General features: G+C 36.3%; 1 protein-coding gene across 3 annotated transcripts in view; it reads left to right on the top strand.

Moving 5' to 3' along the window:
- Positions 1 to 13,892, top strand: part of CDK12 (cyclin dependent kinase 12) — a 70,814-nt gene that overhangs the window by 39,029 nt on the left and 17,893 nt on the right. The window contains exons 14-16 of one of the 3 annotated variants that reach the window (XM_083379292.1): positions 631 to 3,570; positions 4,174 to 4,259; positions 11,306 to 11,385. In XM_083379292.1, the coding sequence (XP_083235418.1) occupies positions 631 to 1,295 (665 nt within the window). In that variant the 3' untranslated portion in view covers positions 1,296 to 3,570; positions 4,174 to 4,259; positions 11,306 to 11,385. Of the gene's footprint in view, positions 1 to 606; positions 3,718 to 4,173; positions 4,260 to 11,305; positions 11,386 to 11,574; positions 11,667 to 13,892 lie in introns of those variants that run through there. The other 2 variants (XM_083379293.1, XM_083379291.1) reach the window with 2 other exon arrangements.

The raw sequence follows: 13,892 nt of genomic DNA, 5'->3' as shown, positions 1-13,892 counted from the left end.
GTATATTCTATATGGAATTTTTTTGTTTATATGATATTCTTCATAGTGAAAATAATCTTTTCATTTGTTTAAAGGAGTATATTTAGCTATTTTATTTTCAGACATAGTATTTGAAAATACGTGGGCCATGACTGCTGAAATTTAAGAAGATGAAGGAGGGATTCAACACCATTTTTTTGAGGGGGGGGCAGCTTCAGTACCCTGCCTAGATCTTTGTAACTGACTATGACAATCAGATGTATAATAAACAGTAAAAAACAGAAATGATTATCTTGTACATGGGTCCCAGAATTTAGATAACTTTCATGCAGAAATTTGTTTTGCTTTGGTTTATCTCTTTAAAAAAAGTTTTAAAGCATACACAGCTATTTCATACCTATTACTATTACCCTGACTGACAGTGGCTCTCAAAGATCTCAGAACGAGATTTTTTGAGTCCTGCAGTATGGAATCCTTTTTATGTCTGATAATCTGGAAGTTATTTTATTGAAAGAATGTTCTCTTCCTCTAAATTTGCTCACTTCCTTTATATCTATTTCTGAAATGTTTAATGTTTGTTCACATGTACTTATGAGATGGTGTTTAAAAGAAGTAACCATTCCACAGCCTGTCCTCACATTCTCCCACCAGAGAAGAGACCCCCTGAACCTCCTGGACCACCACCGCTGCCACCACCCAATCTGGCTGAAGAGAACAACTCTAATGCAGCTCAGGAGTTGAACCCGGCTATGACAGCCGCTCTCCTCCAACTTTTATCCCAGCAAGAGGCAGGGCCGCTGAGCCACCCAAAGCAGGAACCCCAAGTTGGGAAGCCCTCCTCGGAATACACCAAGTCACAAACTTCATCCAGGACTTACTGCACCGATGGGCCCGAGGGCTGCAACTTTGATGTTGATGAAAGAAATTCCATCCAGACTTTAACAGAGACATCATCCCCAACTGCGGGGAAAAGTAGGACCTTCCTGGGTTCCACAAGTCACATCAGGGAGTCCAGCAGTTACCAGAGCACAGGATCAGTTCAGTTCCCTGGGGACCAGGACCTCCGTTTCACCCAAGTCCCCTTAGCGATACATTCTGCTGTTGGGCAGTCCTTCATCAAAACTGAGGGGAGTAACAATACACTGGTACACTCAGAGGCCAAAGTTCATAACTACAATGAGGTGGGAGTAACAAATTCGAGTGACACAGGAACAAGCCACACGTGGGGAAACCCAGTCCAGTCCACTGCATACGGGAAAGCTTTTCGTGGGCAGAATAGAGCGCCTCCAAGAGGAGGAAGAGGGGTACCTTATTAAAATGACTGAAAAGGTGGCATGAGGGGGGCAATGTTTACTTTCTTATTCTCTTGACCTTAGAGCAACTAGTTTGATGGGCAAACCAATGACCACCTACTATAGAAATGGTTAATACTTTCCCCCCTTTTGCTCACCAGGCTGCTCTTTTCCCTCAGGGCTTTAGAGTGAAAATTCTTTAGCCTTTGTGACATCATTCCATCCCCCAGAATCTACTGATTTGGGTTTGATGTGATGAGTTTTGCTACATTGACATGGGGGGAGGAGGGAAGAGGAAAAAGAAGAAAAGATTTCTAAAGCAAAAGAATAAATTGGAAACATGAATTGAATGTGCTTGTATGATTTGAGCTATTATTTTTGACAGCCCACTGAAGATCTGGATGAGATGAATCAGTGTCTTGGTCTATCTTTGTTGCAGAATGAAGTCTTAGAATGAGCTGTACTATTTCAGAGAGAAATCCATACGTGGAGTAAGAGACAGAAATTTTCCCTCTTGCAGGTAGAAAATTCAGCATATTATTGAAAGAGATCCTAGCTCAGCACCCCTTTGGCTGTATTAATTTTCTTTCTAAAGCCAAGACTGCACCTTTCTGGGAAGAAGAATATTTGAAAAGTGCGGTTGAGCACCATCAATCACTCAGCCAGCTCATTCTACGGCTCATGTTGATCTAATCTCAGTATTGCAAAGTCCATAAATGTTTTGTTTTTTTCCCTTGCCTTCTTGAATTTCAAGATTTGTCAGATGGTGCCTACATGCCTTTTATACTGAATTAGAAAAAAAATAAGTTTGTTATGTAAGTCTTGGGATATTTTTTCCTCTTCTTAGTTATTGTTTCTTTATGTGAAAAGGCAGGATGCTACATTCTTCCGAGGGTAAGCTGTTCCCTGGTTTACTGTGAAAAGCCCTGTGCTGTTATTACTCACTTCCAAATCTTAGCTGAATTAAGTTTCTGTAGTGAGTCCACTGAGTTGTGGATGGAATTTTTTTTTTTTTAAATTTTCTCTTAAGAATGGCAAGTGTCTTTTTGTTGAAGTTCATACAGCCTGAGTAAATGGCTAAAATAAAATAAAAACCAAAAACTTTGTAATTCTTAAATTCTTGGGGTGGAGGGTATTTAATACTAAAATGAAGGAAACCTGAATAGGTTTTATTTTTTTCTCAGTCTTTAAAAGATAAGTGTTGCTATCTCTTGTATAATAAAACACTGTTTTCAGTGTTTGAGAAGACTTTTTGGAACATTCCTCAATAAAATGAGGGTACTTACTTATTTTTAATTGTTCTATTTTTATTTTTTATTTTTTGCTTTAGTAGTTTCATTCATACTGATTAATTTTCTATCTAAATTTTTTTTTATCCCTCTCTCCCATCTAGATCTTTGTGAAAAAATGCACTCGAGACTGTATAATGCTCCAAGATTTCAAAATGCAGAATTATGGAGAGACATAATTTCTTAGAAACATAGCTCCACTTCCTCCCACTTCCAATTCTTTTAAATGAGTTTTGAAAGAGAGAAGCATCCTAGAAATTGAAAGGCGCAGGGAATTTAGATTGTTGCCATAGATCATTCATAAATAAAACTGCTTTCCTATTATAGAGAAGAAAAGCTGCAATGTTCGAGGAAGCACACTGCTGCTGAACACACCTAAAACATGATGAGGGAGTGATATAATTAGAAATTGATAATAAAGGGATGAGGGGGAATCATTTATTAATGTGCCACCTTATATTAGAAAAATACTGTGTTCTTTGTTTTGCAAAGTAGAAAGTTTTGCAAAATACCAAGTGTAAATTTTGTGTGTACTTTTCAATTGAATCTTCAGTTCATAATTAATGTGCAAAAAAGTATTATATGTGCAGAATATGGTAAATAAAAGGGAGGGTTCTCTCTCTCTCTCTCTCTCTCTCTCTCTCCTTTATTATGCATTTTTCTTGGATGTTTTTTTATGTTAGCAAGCTTAAGCTGTCCTGGTATCCCAATTATGCCTTTGCTGTTCTCCATCCTTCCATATTCTTTCTACCCTTTCTTTTCTCTAAAGACAGAATTATCATTTAGCCATATGGCCATTCATTTTCTCTTATATTCACCTGAAAGAATTTGAGCATCACATATTCAATCACCTGCTTCAACGTTTTTTCCCTATCGTTGGACATGAAAGGCCAGATTAGGGACAGAACGTCATGGAGAAAATCTAGTGGTGATTTAGAATTGATATCAATTTGAAGGCATGTAATCAAACTACAAACCAGAATTATGCAGCATTTTGGATTCCAAAGGAAGTAGGTGCTTCAGAAAAATTAACTTTTTTTTCCTGAGATTTTGCAGTTGCCCTCTAGAACTAGATCCTGGAAAAAATGTATTGGTTTAAGGACTGCTGCCATATTTGCACACTTATGCATCTCAAAGCACTTTTTAAAAATCTTTGAATTAAAACCATTGCACAACTATCATAGATAGGTAACTCGAGGTAAAGAATTTGCTGTTTCAAATTGATTCGGAGGATATTTTTCCTTCTCTTTTAGAAGAGAGTCTTTTCAACTCCCTCTTTTTTCATCCTTTGTCCTATGCAGAACAGGCTTACCAATACCTACTTTGCTACATTTAATGAAATAAGGAATTGCTTTGAATTTTAATACAGTTAAGGATACACTGGGAGGGAAATCTTCACTCTAGTTCTGGAATTCTCCACAACTATCTTACCAGTTTTTACATACATGTTTGCCTTAGTTTTTTTTTTTAAATACATGGTTGCCTTGTTTAGTTTTAAAATCTTCCATCATTCAACCATATTAAGATGTCTGAATTAGTGCTATTCAACAGAAATGTAAATTGAGTTCACCTAGGACCAATTTATTCTGCATCCCACCTTCTCCTTTCTGTAGGATGCCATCCTGACCTTGATTGCCATGGTTTCTTTTAAAGAGTGCTCTCTGTGTTCTTAAGGAATCATAATATCCAACTAACTCAGGTAAAAATGCAGGCACTTTTTTTTTTGAAGTGCTAAGAGGTTGAAGAAGATATATCATGTAGACCAACTTTGGGGGGAAAAGCGGTGTGTGTGTGTCAGTATTAAAGATTTGATTAGCATAAATCCCTTATTTAGAATTTCAGATGCTTCCTGTTACAGGTAGTCCTTGACTTATGACCACAATAGAGCCAAAATGTTTGTTGCTAAGTGAAACAGATAAGTGAATTTTGCCTCATTTTATGACCTTTCTTGCCACAGTTGTTAATCATTGCAGTTGTTAAGTTAGTAATATAGTTGTTAAGTGAATCTGGCTTCCCCATTGACTCTGCTTGTCAGAAGGTCACAAAAAATGATCACATGATCCCAGAACATTGCAACCGTCATAAATACAAGCCAATTGTCTAGTGTCTGAATTTGATCACATGACCATGAGAATAGTTGTAATTTTGAAAAATGGTCACTTTTTCCAGTGCTGTTGTAACTTTGAATGGTCATTAAATGAACTGTTATAATTTCTGGACTACCTGTACTTGCTTGCAGGTAATTACTTGCATATATGAAGGAGCCATCATACTAAGTACCTTAGTTCTTTGGATGTAATACTTTTAAAAATAGTTGGAAAGCTGACACACAGTCATGGCCAAAATTGTTGGCACCCCAGAAATTTTTCCAGAAAATCAGGTATTTCTCACAGAAAAGTATTGCAGGAACACATGTTTTGCTATACACAGGTTTATTCCCTTTGTGTGTATTGGAACACAACAAAAAAAGGGAGGAAAAAAAGCAAATTGGACATAATGTCAAACAAAACTCCTAAAATGGGCTGGACAAAATTATTGGCACCCTTTCAAAATTGTGGATAAATAAGATTGTTTCAAGCATGTGATGCTCCTTTAAACTCACCTGGGGCAAGTAAAAGGTGTGGGCAATATAAAAATCACACCTGAAAGCAGATAAAAAGGAGAGAAGTTCACTTAGTCTTTGCATTGTGTGTGTGTGTGTGTGTGTGCCACACGAAGCATGGACAACAGAAAGAGGAGAAGAGAACTGTCTGAGGATTTGAGAACCAAAATTGTGGACAAATATCAACAATCTACAAGTCCATCTCCAGAGATCTAGATTTGCCTTTGTCCACAGTGTGCAACATTATCAAGAAGTTTGCAACCCATGGCACTGTAGCTAATCTCCCTGGTGGTGGACGGAAGAGAAAAATTGATGAAAGGTTGCAACGCAGGATAGTCCGGATGGTGGATAAGCAGCCCCAAACAAGTTCCAAAGGAATGCAAGCTGTCCTGCAGGCTCAGGGAGCCTCAGTGTCGGCGCAAACTATCCGTCGACATTTAAATGAAATGGAACGCTATGGCAGGAGACCCAGGAGGACCCCACTGCTGACACAGACATAAAAAAACAAGATTACAGTTTGCTAAAGTGTACTTGAGTAAGCCAAAATCCTTCTGGGAAAACGTCTTGTGGACAGATGAGACCAAGATAGAGCTTTTTGGTAAAGCACATCATTCTACTGTTTACCAAAAATGAAATGAGGCCTACAAAGAAAAGAACTCAGTACCTACAGTGAAATATGGTGGAGGTTCAATGATGTTTTGAGGTTGTTTTGCTGCCTCTGGCACTGGGTGCCTTGAATGTGTGCAAGGCATCATGAAATCTGAGGATTACCAAAGGATTTTGGGTCACACTGAAGAGCCCAGTGTCAGAAAGCTAGGTTTGCGTCCGAGATCTTGGGTCTTCCAGCAGGACAATGACCCCAAACATACGTCAAAAAGCACCCAGAAATGGCAAGAAAGCGCTGGAGAGTTCTGAAGTGGCCAGCAATGAGTCCAGATCTGAATCCCATTGAACACTTGTGGAGAGATCTTAAAATTGCTGTTGGGAAAAGGCGCCCTTCCAATAAGAGAGACCTGGAGCAGTTTGCAAAGGAAGAGTGGTCCAAAATTCCGGGTGAGAGGTGTAAGAAGCTTATTGATGGTTATAGGAAGTGACTGATTTCAGTTATTTTTTCCAAAGGGTGTGCAACCAAATATTAAGTTAGGAGTGCCAATAATTTTGTCCAGCCCATTTTTGGAGTTTTGTTTGACATGTCCAATTTGCTTTTTTTCCTCCCTTTTTTGTTGTGTTCCAATACACACAAAGGGAATAAACCTATGTATAGCAAAATATGTGTTCCTGCAATACTTTTCTGTGAGAATACTTGATTTTCTGGAAAAATTTCTGGGGTGCCAACAATTTCGGCCATGACTGTATATGTACCTTTTGACAAAATAATATGACAGTACCTCTAGTAAAATAGTAATTATTGTTTCTCAAAGCTGGGATTTTCTTGTCTATTACAACTTCAGAACTACAGTACTCCTGTAACAGAACATTAGTTTTCTTGTCAAATACATTAGCAATAGCACTTTCAGGGATCATCACAAAACTTATTACAACACTTCTAGAAAACACTTTTTCCCCACCCACCCACCCACCCACCCACCCAAAAAATAAAATAAAAAAAATCTCGCGATTCATGCTGATATTAGTCCAGTAGGTTTAATACCATATCTATTTTTTGGGTGTTGGAAAAATGCATTGAAAATCAGTTGCTGTCTGCAACTTCCAGTGTACAAAGATGAGAGTACTTCTATCTGTAATCTGGCAAATTCATTCCAAGTTCAGATCTGTAACATTAGGGCAGGTCTTTCCTGAAGGTTGTTTTGTTCATTGATTTTTCCTATGCAATATGTAGATATGGTATAGGGAAGCAAATGCAAGACACACGTGGACAATATCAAGTGTGAACAACATTTGAGATCTTAAAAATATATTGTGCTCATCTGAGAAAGGGTTGCTCAAAGATGTAAAATGAGAGAAAAACAAAAACGAAATATCAGTGCTAACTGGTACTGGTCTGTGCCTCTGTCCTGTGAGTTGTTCATTATTCTATTTGTAAATATTTACGATCCATCATTTACCTGTGACTCCTATTATTGCAGTGCAAGAAATACATATAAAAAGCTATAACTTCGTGAGTAAAGAATGCAAAGTGAGAAATTGCAAGCTACATCGAGCCTTTGATCCTATTTAAATAGTCCAGTGGGGGTTGATTAATTTTGCCTGTACAGTTTCAATATTATAAAGCATCTCTGCAACTCATGCACGAGAGCTGTTTGTGTGCTGCATATTCATAAAAATTAATTTCTGCACCAAAAAAGATAAATCCAGATTAATCTAAACCATATGGTTGAAACAGTGTTGGTGTATTTTACTTTTCATCAATTTCAATTGTATGGTTTCTATTTTGCTAGTCATAAGAGAAGAGCAAAGGGCAGGGCATTCGTTTCTCTTACTAATTAGTGAATATGTTCAAAAACATGCCTCTTTTGAAATGTCAAGCTATGGCCATCTCATATATTTAAACTCATTATTTTAAAAATCATTAAATGAAGTAAGGAATTTCTTTGAATTTTAGTACAATTAAGGATATATTAGAAGGGAATTGAGAAAATATTCACTCTGGTTCTGGAATTCTCAACAACTATCTTACCAGTTTTTATATACATGGCTGCCTTGTTCATTTTTAACATTTTCCATCATTGAACCATATTAAGATGTTTGAATTAGTGCTATTCAAATGAGATGTAAATTAAGTTTACCCAGGACCATTACTTTATTCCGCACCCCATCTTCTTTTTGTAGGATGATGTCCTGGTCTTGATTACCATGGTTTATTTTAAGGAGTGGTCTCTGTGTTCTTAAGAAATCATAATATCAAATTAACTTGGGTGAAAATACAGGAAGTTTTTTTTAAGAAATTACTAAGTGTTAAGAGGTTGAAGAAGATATAAATATCCTGTAGTCCAACCTAAATATATGGCCATTTCATATTTAAAGTCTTAATTTTAAAAATCATCAAAACAGGAGAAGGATGCAGGGGGGTGGGCAGACTTATATAGAGCAGTTTTGTGTGTATTCGCTTTAAAATATCTCGCCTATACAAATACAGGATGCTTTTATTTGCTTAGAATCCATAAATTCCATCAGTTTGGGCAGTTTCCAATTTATAGAGGTAGTCCTCAGCTTATGATCAAAATGGAGGCCAAGTTTCTTTAGCTAAGCAAGACAGTTGTTAAGTGAATTTTGTCCCATTATATGACCTTTCTTGCCACAACTGTTAAGTGAATCACTGCAACTTATTAAATGAATCTGCTTTCCCATTGACCACAAAAAATGATCACATATGCCTGGGACATTGCAACTGTCATAAATACATGCAAATTGCTAACCATCTGAATTTTGATCACATGGCCACAGGAATACTGCTGTTGAAAGTGAAAAATGGACAAAAGTCACTTTTTCAGTGCTATTGTAACTTCAAGCTGTCATTAAATGAATGGTTGTAACTTGAGGACTATCTGTACAGCACAATCATGTATGTATTTGTGCAGAAACTACATTGAGTTTAATAGAATTCTAGCCTTAGATCTTCAGGTTTGTGAATACTTTCTTGCAATTAGCATTTTAGTAGCAGTTAATACACTGCAAACTAATTCACAATATTCAAATGTCTCCACTGAAATATGGAGAATACAGAATATTCACAAAATTGAAATGCAGGTTAATTAAGCTAGCTATTTGAATATGGGGTATTTCTTTTTGTGGTTGCATATATTCAAATAGCTGGATTAGGAATCTGCTTTAATTAGGAAAAACAGTTTCAAGAAGCTTCAAATCTACATGATTTTAATTCCAGGGAAAGCTTTTCCTATACCCCTTCACATCTTACCGCTCTACAGTGATATTCAGTTGTTGGTAGTACAGCATCCTGCTGTTGCTGCTTCAGTATTGGGTCATTGTGCCCATTAGTATATATTTCATAAACAAATTTAATTCAAATTAATTCAAAGCTATATACTGTATGTTTGGTATGATGTATGTTTCTGAATGGGATTCCTTTAAATAATATTTCATTTTTAAAGCTCAGATTTCCACGATATGCACCACATGCTCATGTGCACACGCTTTTATTTGTATGGATATCTCTATGTAGACGTACAAACATACAGATGTAAATAATAGAATGTCATTTCTCCTTTGGTATTTTATGTAGAATTATTTTTTATAGGAAATTGGCAATATAAGGCGTCATGTATTTCTAACAGAAGAGAATATATATAGCTCAGGGTTGAACTGTGGAGTCCTTTGGTTGTTTGCTTGCAAACATTTCATTACCCAACTAGGTAACATCAGTGCACATCCTCAAAGCATTGGTGATACTACTTATCAGGCAATGAAACATCTGCAAGCAAACAAGCTCAAAGAGCATCAAGGTTTCCATGGTAATGAAGTCAACAGTTCAACCTTCCATGGGCTTAGCTGACATCAACGAATTATTGTCATTTATAGATTTGAACTGCAAAACTAATGGCTGTAATGAAACTATACAGCACACTAACAATATGAGCCGTCAGATAACAAAAGATTAACCAGTGTTCCTCTTTTTAAGTACAAATTACAACATTAATTACACATAGATCTCCTGTTTCGTAGAACATCTATCCAACTCCCTCTAAGAAGATTGCTTTCATGTTTCTTGTCTTTCCTGCAAAGATGTTTGTGACTGTTTCTTCTCACAGAACTAGAATACTTCATTTCTCCATGATATAAACATGGGTGAAAGTAGGAGCTATTGGCTGGTAGTGATAAAGAGAGTGCTATGCGTATTTGTGTTTGTACTATGAGGTCATTTTTTCTTGCACTGTGTTATAGTGACAGAATACACATAAATTCAATTTTCAAACAAATGTAGAAGGAAAAATTCACATTTCCATATAGAACAGGCCCCAATTTTAAACAACAAAGCATCTCAGCTCCACAATCTATTATATGTAGATGAAAAAACATATTTATTTGATCAGTTTGCATCTTGACAGCTATATCTAAAGCACATTGCTCCAAATCTTGTACACTTTATATTTTGGGACATAAGTCCATAATTTTCAACTAGAACCAGTCAGTGGGGTTGTTAATTGTTACAAGAGATGTAACCCATCATATCTGAAGGGCACCATGCTAGGGAATGTTACCTCAAGTCCAAAGAGCAATCCTCCCCATCACTCGAGCAAACTGGTGCATCTCTAGTAATTCATATATGAAGACGAGCACAATCCCTTAAAAACATGAACAAATAAGACATAATTTGTTCAACAGAAATTGCTTCTAGGTTTAAAGAGTTTTGTAGAGAAGACAATATATATACCTCCTTTAAGAAGGCCATACAAGTTTGTAGGTGGACTTAAAGATCATATGCCCCTTTGTTCCACTTACTGTTTTTAAGGCACAATTCTGTTAACAGTCCTAATAGGCCTAACCTCACAAATATGCTGATTATGCCTCCAGAATGTAGTTTGCCTATACAACCACTGTTTCAATTATTGGACTGGTTCACACATATATGTATTGCTTGAGAGTTGTATACTTAGTGCTGCCAGTACACGAAGACTAACTTCACTAACCAGCATGAAAGTGTTATTTCACAGCTTAGACTCATGCCAACTTATTTGCATATCTAAAGCAAGCAAGCCTGAAAACTTCCAGTGTCAAGTTCCATGTATGATTCAGGCCAACCTATGGCAACTTAAGTTTTCTATAGTCATAGAATTTACAGGAATTTAATTCAGAATGTCTTGCCATTAGAATTCAAACACTTGTTGCTGATGTTTGTCTGCAAACTGTGATGTATAAATTTGAACGTTTCTAGAAATTTTAAAACAGTTCTGATTTATGCAGATTTATGTTTCTGATTTTTTTAACAGTAGAAGACAATGACATTAGTTCAGTAATAGACTCTGCAGTCATTAAGGTTCGCTTATATTATTTTTGTGTTCACATTTGGCTAACAAATGTCCAGCTGACTGGGAGGTGGAGTCTTGGAGCAAGAAGTAGAGCATGCTAGTATAGAAAAAAAATTATGACCTGGCTTTTCGTGAGCCAAATATAAAAATATTAATATGGTCCTTGGTTTTGACCCCTTACTCTGAGATTTCCCTTAGAGACCAGGGAAGGAGGCTCAGATCTTGAAATTTCTGACCAGACCCTGAAGGCTGAAAGAACACAGCTTGTGGAAGGCCTCCAAGTGAGTTTTTGGTGAACTTTGCCTGAAACTGGAACTAGGCTGAACAAATACCTGGATGGGTGGCAGGGTGGCTGATTCCTAAATCATGCTTTTAATGATTATGCTACGTGAGTTCTCTTGATTGCATCTATCTGAACTGAAGCTGCTTTAATAACAGCAACAAAAAATATTTTTTCCCAACTACAGGTTAAATTCTGGATATTGGTTAAAAGATGTCTACTTCAGCCCAGGAAACAGGCCAGGAAGCATGCTGTTCAGGGAAAGGAGAAAGAAAGTTTGTAAGTAATTGCATTGTATAAACCTTATCCAGGCATAGTACTTTTCAATATTACCTACAGTGATTATTGCATTAGTTCCACATCAATGTGATTTTAATTTTTTGCCTTGCCACACTTTCTGGATTATTGATGGCATTCTACTACAGAAATGTCCCGTAGCTGAGGGAATAATTCTAGATCAAGCTGTTGAGGCAAGCTATGCAATGTGCAGGGAAGTTGTCAGTTATGTTTAATCATAACTTCAGAACAGAGACAATCAGTGGCAGTGTTAGGTGAAGTTTTACAGAAGTAATATATATTATTAATATAATATTTTATAGCATATACAGTATCTACATGGGCAGAAAATAAATCTCTTTATATATATAGATTTTGCCATTTTTTTTAAAAAAATGCTTTTTGCATCAGCCACATATTGAACAAAATAAGAATGCATCCCAGTCTTTTTCTGCAATTCCATGATATCCCTCCTAAATTATTTTGAACCAGGTTGTTCTCTGAAACTAGTTAAGGGTCATGACTAAGAAATGGAGCTATTAACAAGACTCCTTGCTGAGATTTTTTTTCTTCCATAAACCTGTTGATTGTTGACAGTCATCATTCTTATTATCTCATCTAGAGTAAAACAAACACCTTTGTCAAGTCATAATTTTCATTTTTTAAAATTATTTCAGTTGTGTACTGGTGGCTCTGTCAGGGACTCCCAGTATACAATATACAATTGCAATATCCATCACCAAAGCAGATGAAACATCCACAATAAGAATTAAGTAATTTAGTGATATAAATCATGATCATACATATAATATTGTACCCACTGCCCACAAACAACCAATCTTCACCACAGTAATATAGTTTCCCTGATTTGGGCTCTGTGAACTGAACCATTATGGCTTCATAACACATATACCAGGATCTTATAATTTGTTTAGCAACCTAACTTGAAAACAATTATGCATGAAGAGATTAGATAAATCCCATCAGTGAATTTAGGAAGATATAGTATTGGTGGCAGCAAAACAAACATTTTGTGAAAGGAAGAGCAAGAGTACCTCAGCACTGCCCCTGCATTTGGCCTACCTGATGGGACAGAAATGCCATGTTCCAATTCCCAATCTAAAGCATATTCAAAGCATATTAAAGTCTAGTGTGAAGAATGTGTTTAGTCAGATTGATGTCATGCGAAGATGTCATGCATTCCAGACATTTCTCAGTTGGCTGCAGTGTTTCCATTGGAACTGAATAGGTCTGCCTGATGGAAGAGGGAATTTTGGAAGAGTAGTGCTTAGCGTTGGAGCCATTTCTGCATTCAGCAGAGAAGATAAGTGATAAGTTATTTGATTTCTGCATGTTTTGAACTGCAATCCTCAGAAACTTATACCATGCTGGCTGCAGCTAATAGTCCATGTTTGAACAATTCCATGTTGGTTAGTAGAGCTAAGGAGATGAAATTAAAGCAGGACTTTAGAGCTTCAGGACTTCTCTCAGCCCCATGCACTAACTGGAATTTATTTCCTTCCTTCCTTCCTTCCTTCCTTCCTTCCTTCCTTCCTTCCTTCCTTCCTTCCTTCCTTTCTTCCTTCCTTCCTTCCTCCCTCCCTCCCTCCCGCCCTCCCTCCCTCCCTCCCTCCCTCCGTTTTATAAGTTAATGGCCTTTTAAAAGAAAATACTTAAGTACAAAAAATGACATTAGATTAAAAGAATATACAAATAAATAAACCAAAGATTTTAAAATGTCATCAAGGTTATAACTTTCAATTATCCTATTGATTACTTGTAAATAGTTACATATGTTTTGAATATTATATCACATTAAAAATTAGCAATCATTATTAAACTTTAGCTACAAGAGAAAATCAAGAACCACAATCAACACAATATAAATCATAGAATGGAATTATATATTGTAATGAATTCAATCTATATTACTAAATCTTTTGATTTAGGTATCTCATAAAACTGAAATATAGATATTATGCATGTCCAATCTTTGATATTGTGCCAATTTATGTATTAAGTTATAATCTAAGAATGGTTTCCAGTTTGAGTTGAAATCTCTGTCAAATTTGCTTTTAAGGTGTGAATATATTCTATATTCTAGATATTGAAACTTATTTCCACAACCTAGCCATTTTTGAAGGGATCAGGTTACCTTTTCAGTACAAAGCATGTAGTAATATAGTATGCTTGTAGCAGTATCAGACATAAAGACAATTCAGAATGCTT

Source organism: Vipera ursinii (assembly GCF_947247035.1).
Source record: "Vipera ursinii genome assembly, chromosome: Z".
Taxonomy (NCBI): Eukaryota; Metazoa; Chordata; class Lepidosauria; order Squamata; family Viperidae; genus Vipera; species Vipera ursinii.
This window is presented reverse-complemented; position numbering and strand designations above follow the sequence as displayed.